At 41.5% G+C, this 20,713-nt stretch overlaps 1 protein-coding gene across 3 annotated transcripts in view; it reads right to left on the bottom strand.

The window, feature by feature from the left end:
* mapk10 (mitogen-activated protein kinase 10) overlaps nt 1-20,713 on the bottom strand; it is a 158,816-nt gene that overhangs the window by 7,585 nt on the left and 130,518 nt on the right. For all 3 annotated transcript variants that reach the window (XM_059988688.1, XM_059988686.1, XM_059988687.1), the window contains 2 exons: nt 9,936-9,999; nt 8,609-8,686 (listed from right to left, as the gene is read on the bottom strand). In XM_059988688.1, the coding sequence (XP_059844671.1) occupies nt 8,609-8,686; nt 9,936-9,999 (142 nt within the window). The remainder of the gene's footprint in view (nt 1-8,608; nt 8,687-9,935; nt 10,000-20,713) is intronic.

Genomic DNA, 20,713 nt, shown 5'->3' with positions numbered 1-20,713 from the left:
CTTTCTATCACATTCCAAGCTCTGCATAGAAGATCCCATAGAATCACTGTCAAATTACTCACTGAATACATAGTTGAACTAGGAAAGGGGAATGTGGCAATGGTTAAGATGTAATCTCTTTGGCAATCAATTGTCACAACAGGTTATCATGTTCAGGAGGCTGGGAAGCACATGACTGAAAGAATAAAGTAGAAACAAAAAAGGAAAGTGAGGGAGGTGGTCAACCAATCTCACTGTGACAGGTCTCCCTCTGCACACAAGAGACTGCAGATGCTGGAATATGGAGTAACACACAATATGCTGAAGTGACTCCATGGTTAAGCAGCATCTGCAGCAGAGCTTTGACAGTTCCCTCCTTCCACAAAAGCTGCTCAATTTGCTAAGCCCCTCCAGCAGACTGTTTGTTGTTCCCCCTACAGCAGCACACCTTTCGACTATGTGAAGGACAACTATTCTGTGGGAAGAGTGTTTGAAAAGCAGTGGCTCTCTTCCTATGCTGCTCACTTACCTGGGAGGGAGCATGTGCAAGAATGTTGGGAGCAAGGAACTGTATGTTTAACGTTCATAATGACAGGAAAAGCGAGTGAGGGAGAAGTGACTCTGGGCTCAGTAGCAGCTTTAAGGAGAATGAATGAAAGTAACAAGAAGACAATAAAAACCTATTGACAATTGTGGGAAATTAGTTAAGGAATGATTCTTGCAGAAAATAGATATAACATGCAGTCTTGATGAAATCATTCACTCCTGATGAAATCTTCACCTTTCTCTCCGTACTATTGGACAGAACACTGAGCACAATAACGTTTAGTACTTTTTAATCAGGATTTCATTAGTCCTGATGAAGCAACTTGGCCCAAAATGTTGACTGTTTATTCTTTCCCATACATGCTGCCTGACCTGCTTTGTTCAGTGTGTTGCTCAAGATCTGCAGCATCTCTTACGTTCAGCACTTTTTGTCAGGTTTGCTAACACCCCATCAAGGAGGAAAGGGACCTTCTTCCTTACAACTGTATTCAAACATCTTGGTCTTGATGCAGCATCTTAATGATTGATCCCTGTTTTGTCCACAAAGTAAATGAGCTACTGCTGAAGGCCATTAACAGTCTGAAGTTGTACTAGGTCTCCTGCCTTCCGGTCAGTGAGTGATCAACGTGATCTGCATTGAAACTGGTTAAAAACTCTACTAATCTACTGCTGGTTTCACATCAGAAGATCAAAGAGAGTTCACTTTACCCTTTGATTGCCTCGTTCTTTTACTCTGATCTTCAGAGGGCAGTGGGGCTGAGTTTCATCAATTTTTGCTGTGCCAGTTATAGTCACTTTAATACTTACCTTTTAAAGCCACATCCAGTTATTTTGGGCAAAGGAGTAGCACTCAGATCGCAGATGGAAGTTTCTTCTTGATTGAGGTCTTTGCTACAACATGTTAAGCAATGAATGGCTGGCTGTCTCCTGCCATTAACATTGAGCAGAGTTCAAAAATTAAATTTTCTATGCATTAAAATGGCTAACCAATTAGAATTTTTGTTTTCTTAATTTTATGTGCTTTGACAATCATTTCTCCAGTGTTCTGCACCAGATTACCTTACAATTAATATATTACATGAAGATCTGGTGAGGCATCAACAATGGCTCAATGCCAACATTTTTATCTCTGGGTCATATTGCTTGAGGTTCAAAACTTACTCCAGAGACGAGTTTGCATACCAGTACTGACAAGAGTTGTCTCTGTTTCACATTTCAAATGTAGTTTGAGTATAATGTAGTTTCAAATCCATTGACAGTTGTGTATTTAATATTTCAGTAATATTTGAGTAATTGTATATATGTACATTGATTAAGCAGTCTTGTTTGTTTAAATAATTCATTATAGGTTATATGTAAAAATATGTGAATTACATACACGATGCTACTACTTGATAAATTTGTGCCTCATTTGAAGTAAAGAACATGAACTAAGATTCACATCTTTTGGCTTTCTTGTTTTCCTTTGAATTAGTTTAATATTTTGATGTTACAAACTATAAATTGATTATGTATTTTAAAAATGAACACAAGATGGCTTCAGACCTGCTAATGCACACTGAGATATTTAAGTTTAAAAAAAGTGCATTGAGGAATGGCACACAGTCCAGTTTTTTAAAAAAGGCATTAAACGGAAGAATTCACTGGTTCATAAATAGGGAGTACCAGCTGATAATAATCATAAATTAAAACAAAAATGGCTACATTGGAAAGATAGACATGTTCAATTGAGTAGCTTGCTCATGTATGGAGTTAATTTACCTGTACTTTAAAACAAATGAAATAGCCAATGAGAAATAACTAACCAATTTTGCTGAGTGCATTGGGTTTAAATGCATATAGCTGGCTTCAAAGTTTGACTGCTCCAACCAACCAGGCTGGCAACAAGCTTTGCTGATATTGTGAAAGTAATGTAGGAACATTTAGAACTGAAACCATTGTTGATTGCAAAATGCTTTAGGTTTCATTAGTGCAATCAAAAGGAAGGGGAGTCCATTTCAGCGTACGTGGCTGAATTGAAGAAGTTGAACATGACAGTTCAATGATGGGCTTAATGATGCACTGAAAGGTTATTTAGTTTGTGGAATCTTACAAGAAAACATTCAAAAACGGTTCCTAACTAAAGCACAACTTACATTTAAAAGAACAGTTGAAATAGCTGCATAAATAGAATTAGCAGAGACACAGTTGAATTGCAGTCAGGAATAAAAGTAAACGTGAATAAAATTGCAATGTCTAAACAGAAACTTGCCTGGATGAACAAATGGTGTTACCTTCGCGGCAGGGGCAGGTTTTAAGCTAAAACTTGCAGAAAATGCATCAAAGTAGGTCACATACAAAGGACATGTCATGCAGACAAAAATAAATAGTCTGCACAGGGAAGAGAAAAAAGCGAAGAAGTCATATTGCAGTTTCAAAAAGAGTACTAATTTGTATGCTTTCAATGAAAAATCTGGTAATGATGAGAATAAAACAGGGCTAGGTAGCCTTAAGATCTACAATGTGAAAACTAACAGCAGACAACCAATATTGCAGATGCCAGAGGTGAATGGCAAATTGATTAAAATGGAATTGGACACTGGCTCAGCAGTTTCAGTCATTCCACAAAATGAGTTTAATTGGCATTTCAAAGACACTAAACTGAAGCCTGCAGCTATAACTAAGAACTTACACTGGAAAAAAGTTAACTCCTGTGGGAATTGATTTGTAACAGTGAAATACAACAACCAACAAACCACATTAGGCTTGTACTGGTAAAAAAAAAGGGCCAGCATTGTGGGATGTGATGGGTTTAGACAACTACAACTTGATTGGAGATCCATCCATCATTTGCATACCACATCCTCTGAAATGAAGCCAAATGAAAGCGAATTAAGAAAAGCACTGGGTGATGCCACAACTCTGTCCATGCTGTGTACTGTGAACTGTTACCCAACAGGGCACAAACAGGTGTTGGTGCCAACCCCGTGCCTCTATTGAACCAAGGAAGGACCTTGCTGCTCACAGGAATCGTGAAAGTGGAAAGCAGTTTTTGGAGGTAACATATCTGAGAAAGCTTCTAATATGTTAGTCAGTTATTTGCAAAATGTGGCTTGGTTTTAAGCTGGGAGAGAGTTCAAGGAGCTTCAGGAAAGTTGCAAGTATTTGGCTTTTGTGATTATAAAGAACCAGAATCTACTCTGTACGCACCTGAAGAAGAAAAATGAAGGAGAGAAAAGGTGTCCAGAGCTGTCAGAACCACTTCTCAGTCTTAGAATCAACTCCTACAACCACCACTGAGTGGACCCCAGAAACAGAGATTGTTTTCACAGCCACAAGTCTCACCTGCCAAGCAGTCATCCCCTTTGTCAAGAAAGATGTTATACCACACGAGTAAGAAAGCTCCACAGCAGTTACATTTTAGGCCTGAATGGGACAACTTAAGAATTGACAATACTGTGGATGTCTGTATAGGAGTTGTATTATATACATAGTTGAGATGCATTCTCTATCGATTTGGAGTTTATAACTAAGCAGGGAGAAATGTGTTGTATTTAATATTTCAGTAATATTTGAGTAACCTTGTATATAATGATTGATTAAGCATTCTTGTTTATTTAAATAATTCATTATTGGCTATATGTAAAAATATGTGAATTGAACACGTCGTGACGCTACCACATGCTACGTATGCACCTCACTTAAAGAACACAAACTAAGTCTTGTATCTCTCAGCTCTCTTGTTTTCCTTTGAATTAGTTTAATGTTTCAAAGGTATGAAACCTAACATTGACCACACTTTAAATGTAGTTCATTGACTGAAAAAATGCTTTGGTTGCTCTGAAGTTATGAAAAGCACTGTATAAACATGCACTATACATGTGTTTGTAGAATGACAAAGGGATGGCTTTTTAGAACAGCTTGTTGTTGAGCCCACTGGTGGATCGGCTGAGCTGGATTGGGTGTTGTGCAATGATCCAAAGATGATAAGAGAGCTTAAGGTCAAGGAACCCTCAGTGAACAGTGATCACAATATGATCAAGTTCACATTGAAATCTGGGAGGGAAAAAATAAAATCCCATGTGTCAGTATTTCAATGGAATAAAGGAAATTACAATGACATGACAAGGAAACTGGCTGAAGTTGACTGGAAAGGGACATATGCAGGAAGGACAGCAGAGCAGCAGTGACTAGAGTTTCTGTGAAAAATGAGGGAAGTGCAAGACAGATATATTCCAAATAAGAAATTTTCAAAGGGAAGAAGGGTATTACCGTGGCTGACAAGTGAAGCCAGAGCCAAAGTAAAAGAGAGGACATACAAGGAAGCCAGAGTTAGTGGGAAGATAGAGGATTGGGAAGCTTTTAAAAACTTGCAGAAGGAAGCTAAGAAGGTCATTAGGAAGGAAAAGATGAATTATTAGAGGAAGCTGGTGAGTAATATCAAAGAAGTCACTACAAGCTTTTTTTTAAGTATATAAAGGGTAAATGAGAGTTGAGGGTAGATATAGCACCAATACAAAATGATGCTGGAGACGGGATGGGATGAGAGATGCAGAGACGGCAGAGGAACTGAATGCATATTTTGCATCAGTCTTAGTGGAAGATGCAGTATACTGGGCGTTTATAAGTGTCAGGAAAGTGAAGTTTGTGCAGTGAAAATTAGAACTGAGAAGGTGCTCAGGAAGCTTAATGGTCTAAGGCATGGGTAACAAAGGACATTAAGGACATCCTGAATGCTAAAAAGGGGGTGTTTAGAGATGGAAATAGGGAGGACTGAGAACAATACAGAGGGATCTGAAAGCCAAGATCAGGGAGGCTAAAGACAGGTATAGGAGGAAGCTTGAGTGGAAATTCCAGCAGAACAACATGAGAGAGGTCTGGAGTGGGATGAGGACCATCACTGGGTTCTGGCAAACTAGCAACAGAGGAGCTGAAGGCAGTGTGGACAGGGCCAACGAACTTAACCTGTTCTTCAACAGATTTGACACTGTGGCCCCTGCCCATCCCCCACGATTCATCTGTTGTCAGCCCCCAACCAACACATACTCCACTCTCCCCTCCTACCCCTCCTCACAGCCCGCCACCCTGCTCTTGTGACTACACCCCTCCCCCACCTGAAACCACCACAGTGGGCTTCACAGCTGAACAGGTGAGAAGACAGCTGAAACGTCTCCACCCAAGCAAGGCTGCAGGCCCGGATGGTGTCAGCCCCAGGGTGCTCAAAGCCTGTGCCCCCCAGCTATGTGGAGTACTTCACCATGTCTTCAACCTGAGCCTGAGTCTCCAGAGGGTTCCTGTGCTGTGGAAGATGTCCTGCCTCGTTCTTGTACCGGAGACACTGTGCCCCAGTGGCTCCAATGACTACAGACCAGTCGCATTGACCTCCCACATCATGAAGAGAGACTTGTTCTAGAGCAGCTCCGGCCTATGGTTAGGCCACACTTAGACCCGCTCCAATTCGCCTACCAGCCCCGACTAGGAGTTGAGGATGCCATCGTCTACCTGCTGAACCGTGTCTACGCCCACCTGGACAAGCCGGCGAGCACTGTGAGGGTCATGTTTTTTGACTTCTCCAGTGCGTTCAACACCATCCGCCCTGCCCTGCTGGGTGAGAAGCTGATAGTGATGCAGGTGGATGCTTCCCTGGTGTCATGGATTATTGATTACCTGACTGGCAGACCACAGTACGTGCACTTGCAACACAGTGTGTCAGATAGAGTGGTCAGCAGCACTGAGGCTCCACAGGGGACTGTCCTGTCTCCCTTTCTCTTCACCATCTACACCTCGGACTTCAACTACAACACAGAGTCTTGCCATCTTCAGAAGTTTTCTGATGACTCTGCCATAGTTGGATGCATCAGCAAGGGAGATGAGGCGGAGTACAAGGCTACGGTGGGAAACTTTGTCACATGGTATGAGCAGAATCATCTGCAGCTTCATGTGAAAGAGACTAAGGAGCTGGTGGTGGATCTGAGGAGGTCTAAGGCACCTGTGATCCCTGTTTCCATCCAAGGGGTCAGTGTGGACATGGTGGAGGATTACAAATACCTAGGGATAAGAAATGACAATAAACTGGCCTCGTCAAAGAACACTGAGGCTGTCTACAAGAAGGGTCAGAGCCGTCTCTATTTCCTGAGGAGACTGAGATCCTTTAACATCTGCCGGACGATGCTGAGGATGTTCTACGAGTCTGTGGTGGCCAGTGCTATCATGTTTGCTGTTGTGTGCTGGGGCAGCAGGCTGAGGGTAGCAGACACCAACAGAATCAACAAACTCATTCGTAAGGCCAGTGATGTTGTGGGGGTGGAACTGGATTCTCTGACGGTGGTGTCTGAAAAGAAGATGCTGTCCAAGTCGCATGGCATCTTGGACAATATCTCCCATCCACTCCATAATGTACTGGTTAGGCACAGGAGTACAATCAGCCAGAGACTCATTCCACCGAGATGTAACACTGAGCGTTACAGGAAGTCATTCCTACCTGTGGCCATCAAACTTTACAACTCCTCCCTCGGAGTGTCAGACACCCCGAGTCAATAGGCTGGTCCTGGACTTTATTTCCACTTGGCATGATTAACTTATTATTATTTAATTATTTATGGTTTTATATTGCTAAATTTCTTCACTATTCTTGGTTGGTGCGGCTGTAACGAAACCCAATTTCCCTCAGGATCAATAAAGTATGTCTGTCTGAGGGTGGATAAATCTCCTGGACCTGATGGAATGCACCCTTGGGTTCGGAAGGAAGTAACTGGAGAGAATGATCTTTCAAGCATTGATAGATTTTTGCATTGTACCAGATGACTGGAAAATTGCAAATGGTACTCTGCTATTTAAGAAGGGCGGGAGGCAGCAGAAAGGAAACTATAGACCTGTTAAACTGACATCAGTGGTTAGGAAGTTGTTGGAATAGATTGGATGAAATCATGGAGTACCTGGAGGCACATGACAAGATTGGCCAATGCCAGCATGGTTTCCTGAAAGGAAAATCCTGCCTGACAAACCTACTGTAATTCTTCGAGAAAATTACAAGCAGGGTAGACAAAGGAGATGCAGTGAGCGTGGTGTACTTGGATTTTCAGAAGGCCTGTAACAAGGTGCCATACATGAGGATGCCTACCAAGATAAGAGCCCATAGAATTACAGGAAAGTTACTAGCATGGGTGGACATTGCCTGGTTGGCAGAAAACAGAGAGTGGGAGTAAAGGGATCCTATTCTGGCTGGCTGCTGGTTACCAGATGGGGAGAGAATTCAAAATGCAGACATGTAAAGTGACATGGGAGTCCTCGTGCAGGATACCCTAAAGGTTAACCTCCATGTTGAGTTGTTTATGAAGAAGGCAAATGAAGTGGTATAGGATTTAAGAGTAGGGAAGTGATGTTAAGTCTCTATAGAGCACTTGTGACACCACACTTGGAGTATTGTGTGCAATTTTGGGCTCCTTATTTTAGAAAGGATATACTGACATTGGAGAGGGTTCAGAGAAGATTCACCAGAATGATTCTTGAATTTGATTTGATTATCACAAAACATTCCTTGAGAAATTTATTCTTTTTGCTGAGTTAGATTTTTTTTATCTAGAACATAAAGTTCAGCTTTTCCAGTGATATTTGATCATGAAAACGTATTAAAAAGATGTCAGTGAGAAAGCAATCACCACAGTAGTGACAAGCAGCAAGAGATAAAGTTTGAAGAGTGGGTAATGGCTATTGTTCAGCCATATGGATCCTTCGTATGTGCTTAATTGTATTTCACTACACTGGGTTAGCTGGTTGTTTGAAACAAGAACATTGAAAACTATTTACCATCCGTTCGTGGGTATCAGAGGTAATGCAGAAATGCAGGAATCACCAACTATATAGCTATTTTAGAAGTAAGAGCAAAAATACAACAAACCTTTGTCTTCAGCTGTTAGTTCAGACCTCCTGGCTGCCAAAAAGTTATCTCACTACTTACCAGCAATTTATGGATAAACAAATCAGCATATACCTGGAGAAAACTTTCAATTGAGAGTTATAGCACTTCAACAGAGACAGGTGGAAAACACTGTAACTCTGCTCAAGAATCAATCTTATTTCCAATGTACAGGGTTATTGGGTTTACCTGAGGGAGATGGCTGTCCCTTCACAACACCATTTTTAGTCTTCTCCTCAAAATCCATCACTTCCTTGTAGATTAATTCTGTTATTAAAAAACAAAAGTAACATAATTGGTTATGGAAACTTCATTTGTTGCTGTCCTACTTCTCTAGTCACTACAATGAGGTCATAACAAATTATCTCCTAACCTTGGCCTGCCAGTTTATTCAGTTTAATTTTCTGGATGGTGCATCGGCCAACATTAGGGAAAAGAATGGATGATAATGCCCATCAGATCACCAACAGGAAAAGGTCTTGCAAAAAGGATAAGCAGATGAAGACTTCTGACAGAAGTTGTGCACAAGCAGGGCAGGGATAGTGTTGAGCTTTTGGGAACAAGGGGTACTGTTTGGAATAACGACATGTTAAAAATTGGTGACGCTACAAAGCATATCTGTAGTCATATCTGGGACGTCCCTTGGCTTCCTCTGGGATTTCAGTTTGCACCTGCAATAGACTGAGCAGAAGCAACTACCTGCTGAAAAACAGCAAAGGTTCTGTTGTGCTCTTCCCAAAGGTACTATAAGAGTGGGAAACAGCACAATTGTCATAAGTGTGTTTTTCCTGACTTCAGAGAGTCTGGCTAATGTACTTTATCTCCTTCTTAGTGGCAAAGTACCTCCCTCCATCATCATATTGATGCAACAATGCATCAACTGCATCTTCCCCATGTGTTCAAATTAGATGATCCCAGGATTTAGGAATTGCATTGCTGAGGGAGGGGTCAAAAAGTGAGTCTGACAATCTAGAGCAGTTCTATCTTCCCCACTTTTCCACTGGATTTTTTTCCTATATCTGTCTACTTCTCCATGTGTCCTGTGGTATAACAAATACCCTAATATCACTCACACACTCGATAGGGAGCAACTTGAGGAGATAATAGCTCATCCTCTGTCACACAAGGTCAATGGAACCTATTTTCAGAAGCACAGCAAAATGCACAATCATAATTATATTGTATGTTTGGATGTGGTAATGGAGGGGACAAAATCTACCACAAATTGTTTTTCTTAATAATAATGGCTTGTATCACCAAACAATATTTGGGTTTTGTTGCCTATTGAAAATATCCTAGGTTTTATTTGTTGTTAAAAGTTTGCAGACATCAAAAAGTATATTTTAACCTCTATTTTGAACTCAAAATGGGTTAAGAAACCACCTATTTTCAATTGTGTTAAAGTCTACCCATTTCCATAATTTGATCAACATACAATCATATTCAGCATACACAGAAACTGTCTCATCAAACTTACATGGTCAAATTTGCCATCAGAGTACTCGTTTCACATTACCTTTCCATTCATCTATACTGTGCTCTCTCTCATCAAGCTGTTTATCATAGATCTGGGGAGGAGGCTACAAAGAAAAAGGCACAAATGTAAACCGTATGTCTCGCAAGACTACATTATTACCCTCCACCACTTTCCATTCCCCATGATGGAATTTAGAATTACATAGTCTCTTAAATCATATCTTATCATTTATTCCTTCTGTACCACAGACAGATTAGACAGCAGTTTATATGGCTGATCTGCAAATGATGTGAAAGAGTTTCAATAGAGCTGATATAGCCAATGTAAGTTCAAAAAGCAATGTATGACCAAAAATAGTGATGGCTTTTCTGTTAGCAGTGTTAATTTTAAGTTTGTCAGTGTTTCGGAGTCAAAATAGCAGAGATGTAGATGATGATCTTCTCATGAGACCTAAAGTTTATAAATTAGGTGTCAAGTGGAGTGCAGTCAACCAGTAACCTGTGAGCAAATTCAACCCAAGTTAACACAGAGGAGCCAGACTTGTGATAGATTGGTGATATGTTAAATAGTAATTTCCACATAGACAGAAGGTTTTTTTAAGCTTTAAAAGAACTTTTGATGGTGTTTTTGAACCCCAATTCCACTGTTTGCATAGCCAGAAACTCCTTCCAGATGTTTATTTTCTTTTAACACAGTTTATTTTCTTATAACACATTATATTCACAATACTGAGATGACCAAATAAATTGAATTATTTATTTGCTGAACATTGCTAGAGTTATACTTAGAGAGTACAGTTAATATTGATATGAGCAAGTTATTTCAAAATGGATTGATACTTATGCCATAATTGGCTTTGAATTCATGAAGAGTAATTTTGTAAATAAGGACTACTGTCAGATAAGCAGAATCTGCATTGTCACGGGGACCCACACACTATACAGAAAGTGGTTCAGAAATTGAATACTGTAATAACAAGACAATGTTTGGTTCCTCAAAATATAAATGTTTATAGATATATTTGTTCAACACTGGGACATGACTGTGGGGCATTCTTGGCCAAAAACACAGAAGCCAACTCAAGACAGCTGAGACAAAACTACAAGCCAGGACACACTGTTGAGATCAGGATAAGGGAGGTGCAAAATATACTAAGTAGCTAAAAGGAGGGAAATACTCGATGAAAACACAAAAAGCTGGCAGATCTCAGCAGGCCAGACAGCATCTATGGGAGGAGGTAGTGACGACGCTTTGGGCTGAAACCCTCCTGATGAAGGGTTTCAGCCCGAAACATCGTCACTACCTCCTCCCATAGATGCTGTCTGGCCTGCTGAGTTCTGCCAGCATTTTGTGTTTTTATTTATTTTCAGCATCTGCAGATTCACTCGTGTTGCCTTTGAAATACTAGATGAAATGTTGGGGCATTTGACACCCTGGATATGTTAAGAATTATAAAGTCAAACCGCATGAAAAAGGTCTTCAGCTCAACTCGTTCACGCTGACCAAGTTACCTTGCTCAGATAGTCCCATTTGTCTGCATTTGGTCTGCATCTCTCTGAACCTTTCCTACTTACGTACCTTCCCAAAGGACTTTTAAACACTGTAATTGTACCTGCTTCTACCATTTCCTCTATGACAGCGTGTTCCATATATCCACCATTCCCTGTGTGAAAAGCAGACTGCTGAGGTCCCTCTAAATCTTTCCCTTTTCACCTTAAATATATGCCCTGTAAATTTGGACTCTCCTATCTTGGGAAAAGGACTGTGACCATCCACCTTATCTTTGCCCCTCATGATTTATAAATCTCTGTAAGTTCACTCTGTGGAAAAGAGCACCAGCCTACTCAGCCTCACCTTATAACTCACACCAACATCCGTATGAATCTTCTCTGTGCCATCTCTAGCTTAATTGCGCCCTTCCATTAGTATGACCACCAGAACTTCACATAATACCACAAGTGCAGCTGTAACATGGCATTTCAGCTCTGCTACTCAAGGTCATGGCTGATGAAGGCAAAGCACACCATCCAACTCCTCCACCAGCCTGTCACTACTTTCAGGGAAGTTCACACTTACACCTCCCTTTCTTCTGCAGCAGTCTCTTGAGCCCCATCATTTACTGTAAAAGAACTAAAGAAGGGAATTAGGAAAGCCATGAGGGGCCATGAGAAGTCATTGGCAAGTAGTATTAAGATGAATCCCAAGGCATTCTATACATCATCAAGAGCAAGAGGATAAATAGGGGAGAGGGTGGGTCCACTCAAGGATAAAGGGGGGAACATTTGCTTGGATGCAAAGGATGTCAATGAGGTACCTAACGAGTACTTTGCTTCAGTATTTACCAAGGAAAATGATATGGAGGACATGGAGATTAATAAATAAATAGGCATCAGTTAGTCTCGTAAGACCATGGATTTGCGCCTTGGAAGGTTTCCAGGGCGCAGGCCTGGGCAGGGTTGTATGGGAGACCGGCAGTTGCCCAAGCTGCAGGCATTCCCCTCTCCACACCACCAATGTTGTCCAAGGGAAGGGCACTAGGACTCAAGCAGCTTGGCACCGGTGATGTCACAGAGCAATGTGTTGTTAAGTGTCTTGCTCAAGGACACAACACGCTGCATCAGCTGAGGCTTGAACCAGTGACCTTCAGATCACAAGACCGATGCCTTATCCACTAGGCCACGCGCCAACGTGGAGATTAATGCTGAGTGTATAAATATGTTAGGGCATATAGAGGTCAAGGAGTAGGAGGTGTTGGGCCTCCTAATGAATATTAAGGTGGATAAGACCCCAAGACTTGATGGGCATTACCCCAGATTATTGACGAAGGCAAGAGACAAGATTGTTGGGACTTTGACCAATATCTTTGTGTCCTCTTTAGCCACAGGCGAGTTCCCAGTGCCACTAACAAAAGCAAACTTATCTGGGGGTGAGCGAAATGTGGATTTAAATGTACTCTGAACTGATCTAGGAGTCGTCCGAAGAAAATGTTTCTCTCACACCATAGATTAGCATAAAAAGTCAAAGTCAGATAGAAGTCAATGTTATAAATAAAAAGGTAGAACACAAACATGAATGCTTTCAAAAATCTTCTGTAGAAGCAGGGATGCCAGTCTCAATAAATCTTTATGTAAATAAATTGCAACCTAGGTTAAAGGAAAACATGTACTGTTACTTGTATGAGATGAGAAGAGCTAAGAAAAATTGCAAATGTTTTACAATACTGGCAAAAGTAATTACAACATCAAGGGATTTCAATGCAACAAGAATCATAGGAAAGTCGGATAGTAGTGCTGAAGGTGAAGTAACTGGTTTTAAAAAGAGAGGCAATGGGTAGTGAGGAGGGGCTGTTGATGGGGTAAAATTACAATCAAGAGGATAAGTTGCAATGTAAAAGGTGGACAAAATTAAAAAGGATGAATACAGGTCTGCAGGTATTGTATTTGAATGTGGGCAGTATACTGAATAAGGCTGATGAACTTACAGCACTGTTACAGATCAGCACGCATGATGTTGCAGGCATCACTGAATCATGGCTGAAAGAGTACAGCTGGGAGCTTAATGTCCAAGCATTCACGATGTATCAAAATGACAGGCAGGAAAGCAGAGGGGGCAGCATTGCTCTGTTGTAAAAAAATGAAATTAAATCATTGGAAAGAGGTGACATAGGGTTGGAAGGTGTTGAATCATTGTGGATAGAAATAAGGAACAGCAAAGGTAAAGAAAGACCATAATGGGAGTTGTATACAGACCCCCAGACAGCAGTAAGGATGGTGTCTACAAATTACAATGGGAGAGAGAAAATGCATGCCAAAATGATCGTCTTCCAATATGCAGGTAGATTAGGAAAGTCGATTGGTGCTGGATTGGAAGGGCTTTTTAGAGCAACTAATGGTTGAGCCCACTACAGGATCAGCTATTCTCTGTGGATTGGGTGTTGTGCAATGAACCAGAATTGATTAGTGAGCTTAAATTAAAAGAACCCTTAGGGGGAACTGATCATAATATTCACTTCTGTTAAGATAGCGCCACGCTCGAATGCAGCGTCCTCGCAGGGACCGACCAAAGGAGCACTTCCCTTTTTAAAATATGTTTCTTTAATTATTATTAGACTATACTGTACTCCAACAACAATGGGTACAGCAAGTCTACCACATAACTGATCAGTTTGTTGTTTAGAGTGACAGGCCGGGAGAAAGAGAAGCCAGGCGAGTGGGCCAGCAGAAAGAAAAGCTGGGTGGAGGGGTCGAGGGTAAGAGAAGCCGGTCAGAGAGGGTTCGGAAATGCTGACCTGGATGCAGACTGTGCTGCCATCGGCTACGCAAGGACATTGGAGTTGGTGCATGAAAGAAGTGTAACTGTGAGTGACTATTTTGGTCATTCTTCCTGCGATCACAAGACCCTGTTGACAATAGACAATAAGTGCAGAAGTAGACAATTTTCAGTCCTTCGAGCCTGCACGGCCATTTTGAGATCATGGCTGATCATCTACTATCAATATCCGGTTCCTGCCTTGTCCCCATATCCCTTGATTCCCCTATCCATAAGATACCTATCTAGCTCCTTCTTGAAAGCATCCAGAGAATTGGCCTCCACTGCCTTCCGAGGCAGTGCATTCCAGACCCCCACAACTCCCTGGGAGAAGAAGTTTTTCCTTAACTCTGTCCTAAATGCCCTACCCCTTATTCTCAAACCATGCCCTCTGGTACTGGACTCTCCCAGCATCTGGAACATATATCCTGCCTCTACCTTGTCCAGTCCCTTAATAATCTTGTATGTTGCAATCAGATCCCCTCTCAATCTCCTTAATTCCAGTGTGTACAAGCCCAGTCTCTCTAACCTCTCTGAGTAAGACAGTCCAGACATCCCAGGAATTAACCTTGTGAATCTATGCTGCACTTCCTCTACAGCCAGGATGTCCTTCCTTAACCCTGGAGACCAAAAATGTACACAATACTCCAGGTGTGGTCTCACCAGGGCCCTGTACAAATGCAAGAGGATTTCCTTGCTCTTGTACTCAATTCCCTTTGTAATAAAGGCCAACATCCCATTAGCCTTCTTCACTGCCTGCTGCACTTGCTCATTCACCTTCAGTGACTGATGAACAAGGACTCCTAGGTCTCTTTGTATTTCTCCCTTACCTAACTTTACACCGTTCAGATAATAATCTGCCTTCCTGTTCTTACTCCCAAAGTGGATAACCTCACACTTATTCACATTAAACGTCATCTGCCAAGTATCTGCCCACTCACCCAGCCTATCCAAGTCACCCTGAATTCTCCTAACATCCTCATCACATGTCACCCAGCTTAGTATCATCAGCAAATTTGCTGATGTTATTCTCAATGCCTTCATCTAAATCGTTGACGTAAATCATAAACAGCTGTGGACCAAATACCGAGCCCTGTGGCACCCCACTAGTCACCACCTGCCATTCCAAGAAACACCCATTCACCACTACCCTTTGCTTTCTGTCTGCCAACCAGTTTTCTATCCATGTCAATGTCTTCCCCCCAATGCCATGAGCTTTGATTTTACCCACCAATCTCCTATGTGGGACCTTATCAAATGCCTTCTGAAAATCGAGGTACACTACATCCACTGGATCTCCCTTGTCTAACTTCCTGGTTACATCTTCGAAAAACTCCAATAGATTAGTCAAGCATGATTTACCCTTGGTAAATCCATGCTGGCTCAGCCCAATCCTATCACTGCTATCTAGATATGCCACTATTTCATCTTTAATAATGGACTCTAGCATCTTTCCCACCACTGATGTCAGGCTGACAGGTCGATAGTTCTCTGTTTTCTCCCTCCCTCCTTTTTTAAAAAGTGGGATAACATTAGCCATTCTCCAATCCTCAGGAACTGATCCTGAATCTAAGGAACATTGGAAAATGATTACCAATGCGTCCGCAATTTCCAGGGCCACCTCCTTTAGTACCCTAGGATGCAGACCATCTGGACCTGGGGATTTGTCAGCCTTCAGTCCCATCAGTCTACTCATCACCGTTTCCTTCCTAATGTCATTTTGTTTCATTTCCTCTGTTACCCTATGTCCTTGGCCCATCCATACATCTGGGAGGTTGCTTGTGTCTTCCTTAGTGAATACAGATCTAAAGTACTCATTAAATTGTCTGGGTAGAGGTTGAAGGGACTTGTTTAAGCTGGAGGTCTCTAATTAGTGATGTTCGCAGGGATCTGTGCTGAGACCTCTGCTGTTCGTGATATATATATAAATGACCTGGATGAAAATGGGTTAGTAAGCTTGTGGATGGTGGCATTGTGGATAGTGTAGAAGGCAGGCAAAGACTACAGCACAATATAGATAATGGGCAGAAATGGCAAATGGAATTGAACCCAGAAAACTGTGAGGTATTGCACCTTGGTAGGGCAACTGCTAGACGACAGTACACTGTCAAGGGCAAGATCCTTTAACAGCGTTGCTGAACAGAGAGATCTAGGGATCCAAGTTCATAGCTCCTCGGAAGTGGCTACACATGTCGATAAGGTGGTTAAGGCAGGTTATGGAATGCGTTTTTTTATTAATCAAGGAATTGAGTTCAAAAGTCAAGAGGTCATGTTGCAAATTTATAAAACTCTGATAAGGCCAAATCTGGAGTATTGCATACAGTTCTGGTCACCCCACTATAGGGAGGATGTTGAGGCTTTGGAGAGGGTGCAGAAGAGGTTTACCAGAATGCTGTCTGGGTTAGAGTGCACGTGCTATTATGAGAGGCTGGATAAACTTGGGTTGTTTTCTCTAGAATGGCTAAGGCTGAAGGGAGATCTGATAGAAGTTTATAAGGTTATGAGAGGCATAGATAGAGTCGACAGGGAGTACCTGTTTCCCAGCGATGAAATATCTTAATTCCAGAGGGCATGCATGAAAGGTGAGAGGGGGTTAGGTTCAAATGAGATGTAAGGAGTATGTTTTTTCACTCAGAGTGGTGGATGCCCAGAACGCGCTGCCTAGTATGGTGCTAGAGGCAAATACATTGGAGGCTTTTAAGAGACGTTTAGATAAGTACACGGACGTAAGGAAGATAGAAGGATATAGACATTGTAAAGGTAGGTGAAATTAATGTTTGGGAGGTTTTGATTTGCTTTTTAGCTGGTCTGGCACAACATTGTGGGCTGAATAGCCTGTTCCTGTGCTGTACTCTTCTCTGTTCTACGTAAAAGTCCTGACCAGGTTTAACTTCACAAAATGTATAACTTTGCATTTTTCTGATTCTATCTGCCACACCTTTGCCTACTTAAATATATTTGGTATTACTGAACCAGGTAGCAGAGCTGGATATGGTTTTGCACAATTGAAGAAGCAACAGAATCCAACCCATGACAGGTTTGAGACAAGCACACCAGACATGACCACTGTCACATTTGAATGGGGTATCAATCATCTGTCACTACTATATCTTAAGAATATAAAACTTAGTATTTTTGAGTTGCAGGGAGATTCTTCCATTTGAATTCATCCCAATTTTTGTTTCTACTAAATGAGAACCTTTTCCACCAATGCTCTACACTCTTATTGGCTTTTCGACCAGAAAAAACACACCTTGCATCACTGTATAAGTATGACCACCCTTTTCTTATGTTCCCTCACTTTAATTCCCCATCCCATTCTACCTCTAACCTGTCTGCTCTCGGCTTCCAACACAGTTACAGTGAAGTTTTCAACATGATCTTCAGGTCTCATTTATGCACTTGCTAGCCTTCCACTCTCAGCAACTTCAGATTATAACCTCAGCCCTATCTTTTTTTAAAGTGGGGACATTTTAAGGAAGTAACTTTAGAAACATGAGAGCAAGAAGCCAATTTAATACCAAATCCATCTATTTAATACACTTAGTGACTCAGCCTCCAGTTCTCTGGTGGCTTATGTTTTTTTTTGCAGACACTTCTTTTAAGACTATGTAATATAATTACGTTCGTAACTGTACTTTGGCAAATCAGTTAACCAAACTGTGCTCCTTCACCCTACATAAAAACAGAAGCTGAACCAGGAGGATTCAGTAAAGAAGGCAATTCAGTGAAGATTTGAGAAATTAGATGAGCTTCTGTATGACTGCTTTAAGTCGGTAGACTGGTTTCTGTTCAAAGACTCAGCAGCCAACTTAGATGAGTATTCAGCTACCGCCATGGATTTTATCAGCAAGTAGTTTCAGGGCTGTGTACCAAAAAAGACATGCCGGGTGTTCCCAAACCCGAAATCAGTGATCCACTCCTGACTGAAATCTAGGTCAGTGGTATTCAGAGATTAGCTGGCAGGGGTACTTGGAGGGACTTTTAACCTCTCCCTACTTTTGTAAGACCCTTCATCTTGGTACCTTTAAAAATCAAGGTGACATCCCTTAATGACTATTGCCTAGTGCCTCTGACATCTACCACCCTGAAATGCTTGGAGCACGCATCATCTCCATTCAATTCACTTCTTGCTGAAATAGATCTCCCTACACTTATCTCTTGAGCAGCTGGATAATTTAAGACACCTACATTAAACTATTGTGAAATGACTATAGCTCAACCTTCAATAACATAATTCCAAGAAAATTCATATCCAAATCCCTAAACCTGGGTGCTTTGCAACTGGATCCTTGAGTTCCTGATCAACAGAATGCAATCAGTAAGGATAGACAGAAACATCTCTTCCACGATTATTCTCAACACTGGTGGGGGAGTTGAGTGGCCTCCGTCGTGAGGACTAGGCCTCAAGGCGCAATGTCGCCTATTTACAGCCGCCAGAGGAGAGATGTCAGAGCCGTTGTGCTCCACTGGGCTGGTGTGGCATGGCCTCCAAGCTGAAATCAATGCTGCCCCTGTGTTCGTTTGACAGAAGACAAGCTGTATTGTGCTCGACAGGTTTCTGCGGCATTCATGGATTTAGGGTCTGGGTTCTGGACTATTTTTTTTTCCATCACTGTATTTTACTGATATCTTATATGTGCTTGCAATGCTATGTGTGCTTTGTGCTGTGTGTGACTGTTGGTATTATGTTTTTGCACCTTGGCCCCAGAGTAACAGTGTCTTGTTTGGCTTTATTCATGTATAGTTGAAAAATTAAACTTGAATCGAATTGAATAAGATGGTATCTTCAATCCCCTAATTTACTTCCTATGCACTCAGGACTCTGCGGTCAGGTTCTGTTCTAACTCCATCTATAAGTTTGTAGATGATACCACCATAGTGAGTTCAAATATCTCAAATAATGATGAGTCAAAGGACAGGAAGGAGATACAGAGCCAAGTTAAATGTCATAATAACAACCTTTCCCTCAAAGTTTGCAAAACAGAAAAGCTGGTCATTGATTTCAGGAAGGGAGGCAGTATACATTTTCAAAGTAATTTATCATTAGTATGTATACCGCATGTTACCATTATCTTGAGATTCGTTTTCTTGCAAGCATTTACAGGAAAAAATTATAAAAAAACAATAGAATGTATGAAAACTAAACATAAACAAAGACTGTCAAACAATCAATGTGCAAAAGATGACAAACTATGCAAAAAAGAATTTTGAGAAAATGAGTTGTAAATCTGAAAACACAAGTTTTACAGAGTCCTTGAAGATGAGTCTGTAGGTTGTAAAATCAATTCAGAGTTGTGGTGAGTGAAGTTATCCTGAACCTGGTGATTACGACCTACGGCTTTTGCACCTCTTCCTTGATGATAGTAAAGAGAAGAGAGCATGGCCTGGATGGTAGGTGTCTTTGATGATGGATACAGCATTCTTTTGGCAGTTTTCCATGTAAATGTGTTCAATGATGAGGAGGGCTTTGCCTGTGATGGACTGATTTATATCCTTTCTATAGTCTTTTCCATTCCTAGGCACTGGTTTTTCGATACTAGACTGTGATACAACTAGTAACGATACTCTCTACTGCGCATCTATAGAAGTTTGTCAAATTGAGGATCCAGTCACAGAGAGAGATATCAAGGTCCAGGTCTGGAGCTTAGTAATGGGTTTTGAGGGGATGATGATTTCAATTCTGAGCTGTAGTCAATGAAGAGCATCCTGAAGTATGTATGCATCTTTACTATCAGGATGGTCTAGAGCTGAGCAAAGAGTCAAAATTATGGCATCTGATGTTGTGATGGTAAGCAAATTGGAAAGTATCCAGATCACTCATTAGGCAGGGTTTCATCACCAACTTCTCAAAGCATTCATCACAATGGATGTAAGCGCCACTGGATGATAGTCATTGAAGAAGGTTACCACGTTCCTCTTGGGCCTGATTGGGTATGATTGAAGCCTGCTTGAAAAAGATGGGCAAGAGTTTCAGGATGACCATAAATACCCCAGCCAGTTGATTAACCGTCTGGGCCAGCTGCTTTCTGTGGATTCACCTCCTAAATGATGCTCTCACACTGGCCTCAAAAGCTGAGATCACAGTGTCGTCAAGAACTGTGGGGGTTCTGAAAGTTCCTGTTTACATCAACAGCTCTGTCACAATAGTTGAGAGCTTCAAGTTCCTGAGAGTGAAATCACTAACAGCCTGTCCAAGTCTAACCACACTGATGCCACTGTCTAGAGAGCTCACCGGTAACGGTACTTCCTCAGATGGCTACAGAAATTTGGCACGTCCCTTTGACTTTCACCGAATTTTATTGATGCACTATAGAAAACATCCTATCTGGGCGCATCATGGCAACTGCTCTGCCTGTGACTGCAAGAAACTGCAGAAAGTTGTGGACACAGCGCAGCATATTACGGAAACCAGCTTTCCCTCCATGTTCTTTGTTTATAATTCTCCCTGCCTCAGTAAAGCAGCTGTATCATCTGTTCTGGCCCATCAAAGTCCATCTATTGTAGCT

The sequence above is a fragment of the Hypanus sabinus genome, chromosome 14 (assembly GCF_030144855.1).
Source record: "Hypanus sabinus isolate sHypSab1 chromosome 14, sHypSab1.hap1, whole genome shotgun sequence".
In the NCBI taxonomy this organism is placed as follows: Eukaryota; Metazoa; Chordata; class Chondrichthyes; order Myliobatiformes; family Dasyatidae; genus Hypanus; species Hypanus sabinus.
Note: the sequence above shows the minus strand (reverse complement) of the source record. Positions and strands in the feature narration are given on the sequence as shown.